Source organism: Palaemon carinicauda, chromosome 45, assembly GCF_036898095.1.
Source record: "Palaemon carinicauda isolate YSFRI2023 chromosome 45, ASM3689809v2, whole genome shotgun sequence".
Lineage (NCBI taxonomy): Eukaryota > Metazoa > Arthropoda > Malacostraca > Decapoda > Palaemonidae > Palaemon > Palaemon carinicauda.
The window spans coordinates 7,158,033-7,172,845 of NC_090769.1; the positions used below are offsets into that span (position 1 = coordinate 7,158,033).

Below are 14,813 nucleotides of genomic sequence, written 5' to 3' on the forward strand. Positions count from 1 at the left end.
CTCTGGCAATCGCTCTGGCTGCCTCCTTCGAAAAGCCTCTAGCTCTAGCGAATCTTTCGACAGTCTGAAGGCAGTCAGACGAAGAGCGTGGAGGTTTGGGTGTACCTTGTTTACGTGAGGTTGACGTAGAAGGTCCACTCTTAGAGGGAGAGTCCTGGGAACGTCGACCAGCCATTGTAGTACCTCTGTGAACCATTCTCTTGCAGGCCAAAGGGGAGCAACCAGCGTCAGCCGTGTCCCTTCGTGCGAGACGAACTTCTGAATGACTCTGTTGATGATCTTGAACGGCGGGAATGCATATAGGTCGAGATGGGACCAATTCAGCAGAAAAGCATCCACGTGAACTGCTGCTGGGTCTGGAACTGGGGAACAGTACAAAGGAAGCCTCTTGGTCATGGAGGTGGCGAACAGATCTATCGTAGGCTGACCCCACAAGGTCCAAAGTCTGTTGCACACGCTCTTGTGAAGGGTCCATTCCGTGGGGATGACTTGATCTTTTCTGCTGAGGCGATCTGCTGAGACGTTCATGTTGCCCTGAATGAACCTCGTTACCAGAGTGAGATTTAGACTTCTTGACCAAATGAGGAGGTCCCTTGCTATCTCGTACAGCTTCCTCGAATGGGTCCCTCCCTGCTTGGAGATGTAAGCCAAGGCTGTGGTGTTGTCGGAGTTCACCTCCACCACCTTGTCTAACAGGAGGGACTTGAAGTTCATTAAGGCCAGATGAACTGCCAGCAGCTCCTTGCAGTTGATGTGGAGCGTTTCCTGTTCCTTGTTCCATGTTTCCGAGCATTCCTGTCCGTTCAAGGTCGCGCCCCAGCCCGAGTCTGATGCGTCCGAAAAGAGATGAAGATTGGGGGTCTGAATCGCTAACGATAGACCCTCCTTGAGAAGGATGTTGGTCTTCCACCACAAGAGAGTAGTCTTCATCTCTTTGGTGACAGGAATAGAGACTGCTTCGAGCGTCAAATCCTTGTCCCAGTGAGCTGCTAGATGGAATTGGAGAGGGCGGAGGTGGAGTCTCCCTAACTCGACGAACAGGGCTAACGATGACAGGGTCCCTGTTAGACTCATCCACTGTCTCACCGAGCAACTGTTCCTCTTCAGCATGCTCAGGATGCATTCTAGGGCTTGGCTTATCCTTGGGGCCGATGGAAAAGCCCGAAAAGCCTGACTCCGAATCTCCATTCCCAGGTAAACGATGGATTGGGAGGGAATGAGCTGGGACTTTTCTAAGTTGACCAATAGACCCAGTTCCTTGATCAAGTCCAAAGTCCAGTTGAGACTCTCCAGACAGCGACGACTTGTGGGGGCTCTTAACAGCCAGTCGTCTAAATAAAGGGAGGCTCTGATGTCCGCTAAGTGGAGGAATTTTGCAATATTCCTCATCAGACGCGTAAACACCATAGGAGCTGTGCTTAGGCCAAAACACAGGGCTTGGAATTGGTACACAACCTTTCCAAAAACGAATCTCAGGAAAGGTTGGGAGTCTGGATGAATAGGAACGTGAAAGTAAGCGTCTTTCAGATCCAACGAGACCATCCAGTCCTCCTGCCTGACCGCTGCTAGGACCGACTTCGTCGTCTCCATAGTGAACGTCTGCTTGGTGACATAAGCATTGAGCGCGCTGACGTCCAGCACCGGTCTCCAACCTCCTGTCTTCTTGGCCACCAGAAAGAGACGGTTGTAGAAGCCCGGGGATTGATGGTCCCGGACTATCACCACTGTCTTCTTCTGTAACAGGAGCGACACCTCCTGGTGTAACGCTAGCCTCTTGTCCTTTTCCTTGTAGTTGGGAGAGAGGTTGATGGGAGAAGTGGTCAGAGGGGGATTGCGGCAGAATGGTATCCTGTAACCCTCCCTTAGCCACTTGACAGACTGGGCGTCTGCACCTCTTCTTTCCCAAGCTTGCCAGAAGGTCTTGAGTCTGGCTCCTACTGCTGTCTGGAGAGGAGGAGAGTCAGTGTTTGCCTTTTGAAGTCTTGGGACCTTTCTTAGACCTGCCCCTGAAAGAGTCTGGACGGGTACTTCCTCGGCTGGGGGCTCTGCCACGAAAGGGCGGAATAAATCTTGTAGCAGGAGTATCGGCCACTGGGGTGCGGTAAGTTCTGGGAACTGAAGGAGCAACCTTAGCCTTACGAGCTGAAGAGGCCACAAGGTCATGAGTGTCCTTCTGAATAAGGGCCGCAGACAAATCCTTGATAAGCTCTTCGGGGAACAGGAACTTAGACAGCGGAGCAAAAAGTAACTGAGACCTTTGACAAGAGGTGATGCCAGTAGAAAGAAAAGTGCAAAGTTGTTCCCTTTTCTTGAGTACTCCTGAAACAAACATTGAGGCAAGTTCGCCGGACCCATCCCGAATTGCTTTATCCATACAGGACATTATAAGCATGGCTGAGTCCTTGTCAGCAGGGGCAGTCTTCTTGCTCAAGGCCCCCAGGCACCAGTCGAGAAAATTGAAAATCTCAAAGGCACGAAATATACCCTTTAAGAAGTGGTCTAAGTCGGAAAAGGTCCAGCAGACCTTAGAGCGCCTCATAGCCGATCTACGTGGAGAGTCGACCAAACTTGAGAAGTCAGCCTGGGCAGAGGCAGGGATTCCCAAGCCTGGTTCCTCTCCTGTGGCATACCATACGCCCGCCTTAGAAGTCAGCTTAGTAGGAGGGAACATAAAAGAAGTCTTCCCTAGTTGCTGTTTGGACTGCAACCAATCCCCTAACATTCTTAAAGCTCTCTTAGAGGATCTAGCAAAGACGAGCTTAGTATAGGCCGACTTAACAGTTTGCATGCCTAGAGAAAACTCAGATGGAGGAGAGCGAGGGGTAGCAGAAACAAAATGATCCGGGTAAACCTCTCTGAAAAGAGCCAGGACCTTGCGAAAGTCAATGGAGGGAGGAGAAGACTTGGGTTCCTCCACGTCCGAAGAGGGATCATCTAGGTGCGCAGCTTCCTCCTCAGAAACCTCATCACCTGAGTGTTGCGAAGCGAGAGGTAAAGTTACAGCGGTGTGCTGAACAGCAGAATCCTGACAAGCGGGTGCACAAACACTTGCGGTTTCATCCTCAAGTCTCTGTTGAAGAGGATGAGGGCTGGTAACGACAAAGTCAAGAGGCTGGGATGAAGGAGGTTCTGCGGCGGTTTGAGGAGCAAGTGTGGAGAGAGGCGACTGTATTAAAACCTGAGGTTCAGGCTGCAAAGACTGGTCAAGTAGAGTAGAAGAAGGTAGGTGCATGCGTTGAGGTGGTTGACTCCTAGCATGAGTTTCCTGTCTCAAGAGTTGCGCTTGCTTCAAGGGTTGAGGTGGATGCGCAGTAGCAGGTTCCTGTCTCACGAGTTGAGGTTCTTGAGGTGTGAGCTGCGAGAGTTGAGGTAGCGGCTGCGCAGAACGCAGTTCCTGTCTCACGAGTTGAGGTTCTTGAGGTGCTAGCCTCAAGAGTTGAGGTTCTCGCCTTGAGGAAAGTGGAGGTAGCAGCTGCGAGAGCTGAGGTGGCTGCCTCAAGGATGGTAGAGGTTGTCGTACCTCAAGAGGTTGTTGCCTCGAAGATGGTCTAACTGCAAGAAACTCTTGCCTCAAAGGAAGAGGAGGATGTAAGTCATAAGACTCCTGTTCCCATTGTTGAGGTTGCCTTAAGGAAGGTGGAGGTTGCTGCACAACGCTGGTAACTGGCAACTCCCAACGCGGTAGCTCACGCATGGAGGTAGCTTGAGGAACCTCAACTTCGTACGTCTGGCAGACTGGACTGCGGTGAGGAGGAGCGCTCGCAGGAGGAGGTGTAACCTTCTCTGCCTGAAACTCACGCATTAAGACCGCAAGCTGCGACTGCATGGACTGCAGCAAAGTCATCTTGGGATCAACAGACGATAAGGTCTGTTGAGGCAAAGCCTTAACAGAAGATGAGGTCTGTTGAGGCATCGCCTTACCTCTCTTAGGAGGTGTGCAGTCACCTGATGACTGCGGAGAGTCAGAGCTAACCCAATGACTGCATCCGGGTTGTTGAACTCGTGAGGTCTGGACTTTACGTTTAAGAGGTCTTGAGACCTGAGTCCAGCGTTTTCTCCCCGAAATTTCTTCTGCAGACGAGGAAAATAAAGGCTCAATCGTCTGCGGGTGGGAGTGACGGTCTCTGTAAGACACGCCCGCAACCACCGAGGATACTTCTGTGCGCCGATCAAGGCCTGCCGAACCCTTTTGCCCTTCGACATTGCTTCTCCCCTGGGCTTGGGAGCTTGCAAGAGGTCCCGGACTGGGAGGACGACTGGCACGCACAGAAGTACCCTCACGCACAACACTGACACTGACACTAGCACTCGGCACCGCACTGACACTAGCACTCGGCACAGCACTGGCACTACCACTTCCCACTGCACTTCTCACCTTAAGTTCCTTGACGTCCGCCAAGAGGAACTTGTGGTCACTCACTACCGATTCCACTTTGTCACCTAAAGCCTGAATGGCACGCAAAACATCGGACATATCAGGCTGAGCACAAATAGTAGGTTCGGGGGTAGCCACTACAGGGGGAGGAAAAGGTTGAGGATCATGAGGTGAGGAATAAAGCGAAGAGCGAGCAGAACTCCTCCTAACTCTCTCTCTCTCTAACTTAGTGGTATATTTAAGGAATCGAACAAACTCAAGTTCCGAAAGTCCGGCGCATTCCTCACATCGATCTTCCAACTGACAGGATTTTTCCCTACAGTCGGAACAAGCGGTGTGAGGATCAACCGAGGCCTTCGGAATACGCCTAATACAAGTCCTACATCGTCTATGGGGAGGGGCTTGAGAAAGGTCGGACATCTTGAATCAAAGAGCTAGTCAAGGGGGATTCCAAATAAAGCAAAAGATCGTTAACCATTAATCAAATCAATATAAAAGCTATCCAAGCTAATAGAAAAGTTTCCAGTATAGCGAAAGCTGAAATCTTAGAGCAATACTTCACCAAAAACCGTGAACAAGACTCCAAAATTATAAGCGTATCCTGAACGTCTTGCCGGAAGCACGACAGAGGAAAAATTGAGGTGGTGTCAACAAGAAGTACTGCAGTACCTGGCCACAGGTGGCGCTGGTGAGTACACCCCCTTCTAGTATAGTGATCGCTGGCGTATCCCTTCCGTAGAATTCTGTCGGGCAACGGAGTTGACAGCTACATGATTATCGGGTAAGTTTAATATTGAAAAAAAAAAATTTTATAGCATTTTTTTGCAAGGACGTTCCGGTACGTCCATTGGGGTAAAGGGATGGCTTTTGTGAAACGTACCAGTACGTCCTTTGGGGGTAAAAGGGTTAAGATTAATTTAAACAATTAGAAAGTGTGCCATAAAAAAGAAAAATATAATACAAACAAAACCTTAATTACCTTATTGTCATACAATGTGTCGATCAGTGTTATAAAACGTCTAGCTTGACCTTTGGTCCTCTGGTTTAGGATAGGAATGTCTCTGATGATGACAGTGTGGAAAACATGACTTAACTGGATGTAATCAGCAGCACCTAAGGCCTAAAAAGAAGGGGTTCTTTGTTAGTTACAATTGTCAAAACAAAAAAACATCTTTGGCTATTTATATACAGTATCTGATATAACCTTAAAACTCATCTTTAAAACATCCCTATAAGGTGATGTGTCAACACACTTCTCTTATGTTTATGTACAAACTTTTACTACTGTACATAAATGAACACATTTCAAGAGACTATTGACCAAATTGATTATCAGAAAAATTAGAGCTATGCTTATAAGTAGTATAAGTTATCTCATGCTTTGGGTGTAGAGATGTCTAACTATGAATGATTGTTATTTTTTTATCCAGCATAAAGTCCTCTACAAGTCTGATAGGGAAGCACTGGTCATTCAACAAGTGTTTTATCTGTTGACAAATAATTCTGTCGCCCATTCTTGAGATCCCTCGGGTGAAAATGTCATCCATAATGTGCCAGTACGGGTAAAATACGAAGGCCGTAACAAATGAGTGCACTAGGTTAAAATCTCGGAAACAGCGTCTTGACTGGCTAGTAATCAAAATACCTCAAACTTGATGTAAATTCTTTCCTCTTGAACAGGTTGACGTAATTCTTGTTTTATATTTCATTTATCTGTTTAACATTGTTATTTATCTTAAAAAAAATTTTTTATTTCAACTTTATAGTTTATTCTTTACTTCAGTTCTTTATCCTACTAGACTAGTTAAAAGATCAGGAAAAGAACTATACAGCAGTAAGATTAAAAAATTAAATCCTTTAAAATTGACCAAGAGCAGGAATCTAACCCATTTGTGAGGCTACTATATGCTGGGGACTTGGGGATCCAAGAGGTTCTTGTGTAGTATTGCTAGCCAGCAGACAATATTCTTTTGGATACCAAATGATGTTTGGAATTGTGTTGACCTCGAATTTAGAATAAACTATCAGTAATAAGTTTTCAGTTAAATAAATATTACAGCAACTGACTACAAGTAATCTGCGACACTGATTTTCCTTACCCGATCACAGAGTTCAGCAAAGGTGCTATTCAGCACACCTCCACAAGTTATTTGAAAGCTAACACTCCTGCCAGCATAAGAGAGTGTACGAGGGCGAACAACATCTGTTTCATCGGCGCAAAGGACCTGAAACAAGAAAATAAATTGAGTAAATCAATTTGCATATCTTAAATTTGATATGAAAATTCTATTTTTTTTACCAAAGAAGCTAAATGCATTTTCAACTCACTTGAAACAACTACCACTGAAAATGTCGAGTCAGGCAAGATTTCTCAAAGGGATTCATTTCCAAGACTTGGTATTCATTGCTCAATGACAACTTAACAATTGTATGAAAATTGTTTGTTATGGTTAACCTACATTCTGGTATTGAGTCATTGGGGTTATCATGAAATAGCAAATGGGTAAATAAGTGGGAACAGTTCAATAGAAGGACAAAATTACTTCAATGTGTTCTTTTTCTATTAATTTCAATTTGTCATCAATCTACTATTCAAAAGAGACCCCATGAATTAAAAAGATGAATTATACAGTTAATAAAATAGACTGAACAGCTGGTCATAGTAGATAAAGCTCTGACTGCTTTTTCAGCATATAAATTTCCCTTAATGCTTATAATAAACAGGAATCCTACATCTACAGCAATTCCGTAGGCATAACAGAAATTACAATTCTTCATTGAATTTAGTACATAAAAGGTGGATCCCAAAATAAAGTGTTTTGGTGGTTGCAATTGAAAAATAATTTTTAATCTGTATTACAAACTCTCAGGAATAAATCATGAAAATTCAATTACATTTATACGACAAACTCACCTTAAAAATAGTTTTTACTTCGGCATCGGCATCACATTCTGTTTTCACGAAAAATACTTTATTGGAGTCGGGAAGATTTTTAACCCTGTAATCTATGCCCGAGTCCAAATTGATAACCTGAAATGAAAAATAGCAATCTCTTATGAACAGTATTATGTCCTCAACATTAAATCACAAATATTCCATATTTTTAAAAGGAGATTTTAATTTTTCCTAGCCATAAAACCAGTCCTTTAATTAGGGATATTGGCTCAGTATGAGCTAGAGTCAGTTGTTAAAGTTGGATAACGAGTAATTAGTCAGCCGATAATCATGTGGGGCGGATAGCCCCGGCCCCTTTCCACCTGGAAAGCCTTCACTTTTAACCTTTAGCCCAAGGACTGAAGAGGGGTGGTTGAGGAGGGAAGTTGGATTAGACTCAAGGTTTGTATGGCTAGGAAAAATACAAATTACTTTTAAAATTTGTGATTTGTTCCAAAAGCGGCATAGAAATCTTCATCTTTTATTTAGGGAGAATGATTACTTAGCGAGTTTAGGAAGTCCCCTTAGAATCTTCCCTGGAAGTGATCACTACTTGATCTGTGCAGAAGCAAAGCGATGACCCCAGCAACCTCATACCAGACTTTCATAGGGATGAAAGGCCAATGGGCCCTTGCTGTACATGCAAGCATGTACACAATCAGACTAGAGATACCATTCCCTAAATGGGGATGTCATTTGCATATAATACCTTATATGATGATCAATGGGTTGGTATAAGATCCACCTTATTAAGGGGGGATGGGCGAGATACTTCTTTAGACCAACAAATAATAATTCACCTGCTTGGTCCCCGAGAAGGTAGACAGAAGAATGATTGATTCATTGATTGATTATGAGTTATCTGGCATCCTGATATCTAAGGTCATTGATGCCAGACATAAGAATGAAGGAGAAGAGCCAGTCATACCATTGTTCATTCCAGATTTACATCTACACGTTGCTATACATGAGATGCATCCTTGTCCCGTTTGGAAGGTGGGCTGGTTAAACAACTACTTGAGCAGCCACCACAGGTCCAAGCACAAAGGTGTCCAGGGACATGTTGGTATACTCTCACAAGTAAAGAGCTGTGAAGCCCACGACTTTGTTAGGTCAAACTTGTCGTCAGCAGTCTATACAGTCATGGGCGATAAGTTTACAGCCTCAGAAGGAGGGCATTGAACACTAGGGTTTCTCCATGCTCTAGGGAAACCTGAAAAGCTTGGCGATGTAGATCCGAGTACTCTGACCCCACACAGCGTACTCCCCTGGGACCGCTCCTGGGGCGTATGCGCAGGGACAGAAGCAGCAGTAGCACCCCACGAGGAGCCAGAAGCAGCGAAAGACTTCACCAGGCTTCTTTGACATTTGCCAACACCGACGATCACTTCACTCACCTCTTCCCCTTATCAGGGGGTATGCCTGCCAATATACCAGAGGCCACAACCTACACTCGGCACACAGGGATACCTGCGAACTGTTATGTCCTCTACAAGGTGCCCAGAGGGAATGTGGGTCCACAGCTGGTTTAGCCATAAAGCAGTTGTAGCATCCACCTTTCCCCTAGCAAACAACAAATTTCTTGCTTCCATTACATTCCACTTTCTGCAATAGAGAAAAAATTAATAAGTTTGACATTAGCTGTCTGTACGTACATCCGTACGTGACAAGAGGCCAAAACAAAAGTGAAGGCGCTCCGCTCCTGCTGGAAAGGGGTGGTACTCGTTGCCTTGTACCGTCACCAGCTGGATAACTGCTCAGTATCTAACTTTAATGACCAATTTCAGCACCTTATTAAAAGATGAGGATTTGTATGCTGTGTAGGAACAATAGAATTTATATCCAGTCAAGAGCAATCTTGTTCAGGATTTATTTCAGCATGTTTGTTAATATTATTCATCGATTTAATTATGAATCTAGATATAAATACATTTAATAATGGGGTTGATAAAAAAAATTATTTTTTTTGCATATATTAACATGGTATAATAATCCTTACCTTGCATTTGGATTTTAAAATAGGAATAAGTGGTATGAAGTTTGACCGTTGCAAGCCATTTTTATATAAATCCTCTGGTTTTCTGTTACTTGTTGCTATTACCACAATACCATTATTGAAAAGTTCTGTAAAGAGTCTCTTCAGAATCATAGCATCACCAATATCTGTGACCTGAAAATGTTTTGAGAAATTTAAGTACAGTACCTACAATATTATAATTTACAGGAATAGAAAACTTCAAATATTCCAAAGTAAATATTTACTACAAAAACACCATTTTACACCAAGGGTATATTCTATAGTCAGCAGTTTGGTTTTCCTTTGATTGTTTTCCTATAATCTGTTCTAAAAAGACACTGTTGGTTTAACTTCCCAACTACATGAAACAATTTGCTTATAAATCTAATGGAAACCAAATAACCCTTTTACCCCCAGGCTCTTTGGAAATTTCCAACCCTTAACCCCCAGGGTTTTTTTTTTTTTTCCCAGCACATTTTGCAGTATTTTTTTTCAAATTGCTCTAACAGCCTTAATTTTTGTCATAGAGAGTTCAGGTTGGTCTCATTCTCTTGGAAAATGCCTGAATTTTCTCAAAAAAGTATCAAAAATATGAAAAAAATATTTTTTTATAGCATTTTTTTGCAAGGACGTACCAGTACGTCCATGGGGGTAAAGGGATGGGTTTTGTGAAACATACCAGTACGTCCTTTGGGGGTAAAAGGGTTAAAATATGATATTTTAATTATAAAATAAATTTTTGAATATACTTACCCGGTGAATATATAATAGCTGAGCCTCCGGCGGCTCGACAGAAAAACACACAAAAACTCGCGAGCGATCGCTATGAAGGTTGCGGGTGTGCCCACTAGCGCCAACTATCGGCCAGATACCGCATATACATGTAAACAGACCCAATTTTTCTCATCCCGCTGGGTCTCTATCGGGGAGGAAGGGGGGGGCCTTTAATTTATATATTCACCGGGTAAGTATATTCAAAAATTTATTTTATAATTAAAATATCATTTTTAAATATTTAACTTAGCCGGTGAATATATAATAGCTGATTCACACCCATGGTGGTGGGTAGAGACCAGAGTTAATTAAGTTTACAGCGTATATGCTTAGAGTTTTTGACAGTTATATCATAACAAAACCCAAATATATAAAGGTACCTGGTAAGGAAGTCGACTTAGACGATTACTCTGCCTTATTAGTCTGTCTTCCTCACGAAGCCCAGCGATCCTCTTAGGATGCTGAAAGACTCCCAGGAGCTGAAGTATTAAGGGCTGCAACCCATACAACAGGACCTCATCAAACCCCTAATCTGGGCGCTCTCAAGAAATGACTTTGACCACCCGCCAAATCAATCAGGATGCGAAAGGCTTCTTAGCCTTCCGTACAACCCAAAAAACAATATTAAAAACATTTCAAGAGACAGATTAAAAAGGATATTGGAATTAGGGTAATGTAGTGGTAGAACCCTCACCCACTACTGCACTCGCTGCAACGAATGGACCCAGTGTGTAGCAGTCCTCGTAAAGAGTCTGGACATCTTTTAAGTAAAATGACGCGAACACTGACTTGCTTCTCCAAAAAGTCGCGTCCATAATACTTTGCAGAGATTTATTTTGCTTGAAGGCCACGGAGGTTGCTATAGCTCTAACTTCGTGCGTCTTAACCTTAAGCAAACATCGGTCTTTCTCATTCAAGTGAGAATGAGCTTCTCGTATTAAAAATCTGATAAAATATGACAAAGCATTCTTTGACATAGGCAATGATGGTTTCTTAACTGAGCACCATAATGCCTCAGATTTACCTCGTAATGACTTAGTACGAGCTAAATAGAACTTAAGAGCTCTAACAGGACATAATACTCTTTCCAGTTCGTTGCCTACGATCTCTGATAAGCAAGGAATATCAAAAGATTTAGGCCAAGGACGAGAAGGCAGTTCATTTTTGGCCAGGAAACCAAGTTGAAGTGAACAAGTGGCTTTTTCTGTAGAAAAGCCGATGTTCTTACTGAAGGCATGAAGTTCACTGACCCTTTTAGCCGAAGCCAAGCACACTAGGAAAAGTGTCTTGAGGGTGAGATCCTTCAGGGAGGCTGAATGTAATGGCTCAAACCTGTCTGACATGAGGAACCTTAGGACCACGTCTAAGTTCCATCCAGGAGTTGCCAAACGACGTTCCTTAGAGATCTCGAAAGACTTAAGGAGATCTTTATTGTTGGAAAGATCTAAGCCTCTATGTCGAAAGACCGAAGCCAACATGCTCCTGTAGCCCTTAATCGTGGGAGCTGAAAGGGAGCGAACCTTTCTCAGATGTAAAAGAAAAATCTGCGATTTGGGCTACAGAGGTACTGGACGAGGACACAGATGATGACTTGCACCAGTCTCGAAAGACTTCCCACTTCGACTGGTATACTCTAATGGTAGAAGCTTTCCTCGCTCTTGCAATCGCACTGGCTGCCTCCTTCGAAAAGCCTCGAGCTCTTGAGAGTCTTTCGATAGTCTGAAGGAAGTCAGACGAAGAGCGGGGAGGCTTTGATGGACATTCTTTACGTGGGGCTGACGTAACAGATCTACCCTTAGAGGAAGACTTCTTGGAAAGTCTACCAGCCATTGAAGTACCTCGGTGAACCACTCTCTCGCGGGCCAGAGGGTAGCAACCAACGTCAACCTTGTCCCTTCGTGAGAGGCGAACTTCTGCAGTACCTTGTTGACTATCTTGAATGGTGGGAATGCATATAAGTCCAGAAGAGACCAATCCAGTAGAAACGCGTCTATGTGGATTGCTTCTGTATCTAGGACTGGAGAGCAATAGATTGGTAACCTTTTGGTCAACGAGGAGGCAAAGAGGTCTATGGTGGGTTGACCCCAAGTAGCCCAAAGACTCTTGCCCACGTCCTTGTGGAGGGTCCATTCCGTGGGTATCACCTGACCCCTCCGACTGAGACAGTCTGCCAAGACGTTCAAGTCCCCCTGGATGAATCTCGTCAACAGGGAGATGCCTCGATTTCTTGACCATAAGAGAAGGTCCCTTACGATCTCGAGCAGCGTGAAGGAGTGTGTGCCTCCTTGCTTGGAGATGTACGCTAAAGCTGTGGTGTTGTCTGAGTTGACCTCTACCACTTAGTTTCGAAGAAGCTTTCGAATATCATCAAGGCCAAGTAGACTGCTAATAGCTCCTTGCCGTTGATGTGCATGCTCTTCTGACTTGAGGTCCACAGACCCGAGCATTCCCGACCGTCCAGGGTCGCACCCCAACCCAAATCCGACGCGTCTGAGAACAACACGTGGTTTGGGTTCTTGACTGCTAGGGATAGTCCCTCTCTCAGACTGATATTGCTGTCCCACCATTTCAGGCATGCCTTTACTGGTTCGGAGACTGGGAATGATACCGTCTCTAACGTCTTGTCCTAGTTCTAGTGAGAGGCTAGATGGAATCGGAGAGGCAGAAGGTGTAGTCTCCCTAGTGAGACAAACTGCTCCAGGGATGAGAGAGTCCCTACGAGACTGTTCCAACTCCTGACTGAACAAACGTTCTCTTTTCAGCATTAGTTGGACTTCGAGCAGGGCTTGTTCTATTTGGGTGGCAAACGGAAAAGCCCGAAAAAAACTGAACTGCGAATCTCCATCCCCAAATATAGAATAATCTGGGATGGGATCAGTTGGGACTTTTAGGTTGACCAAAAGTCCCAACTCCCTGGCCAGACTCAACGTCCAATGTAGATCCTGCAGACAGCGAAGACTGGACGATGCTCTGAGAAGCCAGTCGTCCAAGTACAGGGAGGCTCGGATCCCCGATAGATGGAGGGATTTTGCCACATTCCTCATGAGCCTCGTAAACACGAGAGGAGCAGGACTGAGGCCAAAGCACAGGGCTCGAAACTGGTACCCCACATTCCTGTAAACAAACCTCAGAAACGGTTGGGAATCCGGGTGTATAGGAATGTGGAAGTATGCCTCCTGAAGGTCGAGAGAGACCATCCAGCCGCCTTCCATTAATACTGTCAAGACAGCCTGGTAGACTTCATCGTGAAGTTTGTCTTGACAATGAACACATTGAGCGCACTTGCCTCTTACGTACTCCTGCAGTGAACATGGCTGCCAGATCATTGGAGCCATCCCTGAGGGACTTGTTCCTGCAGAGAACATGGCTGTCAGATCATTGGAGCCATCCCTGAAAGCCTTGTTTATGCATGACATAATTGTACAGCAAAACTTCAAACGCTCGAAAGTCGACCATAAAATCTTGGAGCGTCTCATGGCAAGGCGCCAGGGAGAGTCTATGAGGTTTGAGAAGTCTATCTGGGCAGAGGCAGGAACTCCCAAGCCGAGAACTTCTCCTGTGTCATATCAGACTCTCGCTCTATAAGCCAGCTTAAAAGTAGGGAAAGCAAAGGCTGTCTCCCCCAAACTCCTCCTGGTGATTAACCAGTCGCCTAGCAAACGTAAAGCTCTCTTAGAAGAGCGAGAGAGCACTAGCTTATAAAACAACGGCTTCGAAGTAGCTAGGCCTAGTGTAAACTCTGACGTTTAGGCGAACGAGGAGCAGCAGTTACAAAAAGATCCGGACAAAGATCCTTAAAAATCAGCATGATTTATTTAAAGTCCATAGAGGGCTGAGCAGCTTTAGGCTCCTCTCCGTCTGACAGAGTCCTCAAGGGAATATCAGTAGGAGGGGGATCAGCAACTTCGTCATCTGAAGGAACCTTGTCCGACAATAGCCGAGTCTCAAGCAAGGGAGAGACCTGCCCTGGTGGCAATGCTTGACAAGCAGAGTCCACACGCAAAGGAGCAACAGTAGCAGTCAAGGACGCTATGTCATGTAACTGCTTAAAGGACTGACCAGTAACAACAACAGGTGCGGGAGGACGTTCGACGTCAACTCGAGACTGCCTTGACTGCTTAGACTGAGCAGTCAAAACAACTCTTGACTGCGGTGCTTGACGCTCAACGTCAAAACAAGTCAACTATGCTGGTTGGTGAACGTCCTGAACGTCAACAAGAGCAAGCGGCAGCGGCTGAACGTCCACAAGCGGCTGAGAGTCAACACGGGACTGCATCGAGTGAGGCTCTACAAAACACGATTGACGTGACTTTGTAACGTCAATGTCAACAGGACGAGCAAAGGCTCGTTTGGGCGGCTGACGGCCAAGATCTCGATCAGCTAAGCGGCGAGGATCATCGTGAACCTGCTCAACAGAATAGTCCTCCATAAGAGAGGCAAGCTTATTCTGCATGTCTTGCCGTACAACCCATTTAGGATCAACGGGAATGGTTGCGGTAAGAGACGAGGGTAACGTCTGTGACTGCAAAACCTGGCCTACAAAAAGACTCTCGGAGCCTGTGTTACGCTTTTGTTTAGGCGGCGAGCAGTCTTCCGATGACTGCATAGGGTCAGAGCTGTCCTAATGGTTACAACCAGGACGCTGGACCTGTCCTGAAAGGACTGACTTTCGCTTAAAGGGCCTCGAAACCTTGTTCCACGGTTTCTCATGC

General features: G+C 45.1%; 1 protein-coding gene across 1 annotated transcript in view; it reads right to left on the minus strand.

Moving 5' to 3' along the window:
• Positions 1 to 14,813, minus strand: part of LOC137634989 (putative ATPase N2B) — a 34,963-nt gene that overhangs the window by 3,885 nt on the left and 16,265 nt on the right. Inside the window, exons 5-8 of the mRNA XM_068367590.1 lie at positions 9,310 to 9,480; positions 7,290 to 7,406; positions 6,475 to 6,600; positions 5,355 to 5,495 (exon numbers count right to left, since the gene is read on the minus strand). Coding sequence (XP_068223691.1) covers positions 5,355 to 5,495; positions 6,475 to 6,600; positions 7,290 to 7,406; positions 9,310 to 9,480 — 555 coding nt within the window. The remainder of the gene's footprint in view (positions 1 to 5,354; positions 5,496 to 6,474; positions 6,601 to 7,289; positions 7,407 to 9,309; positions 9,481 to 14,813) is intronic.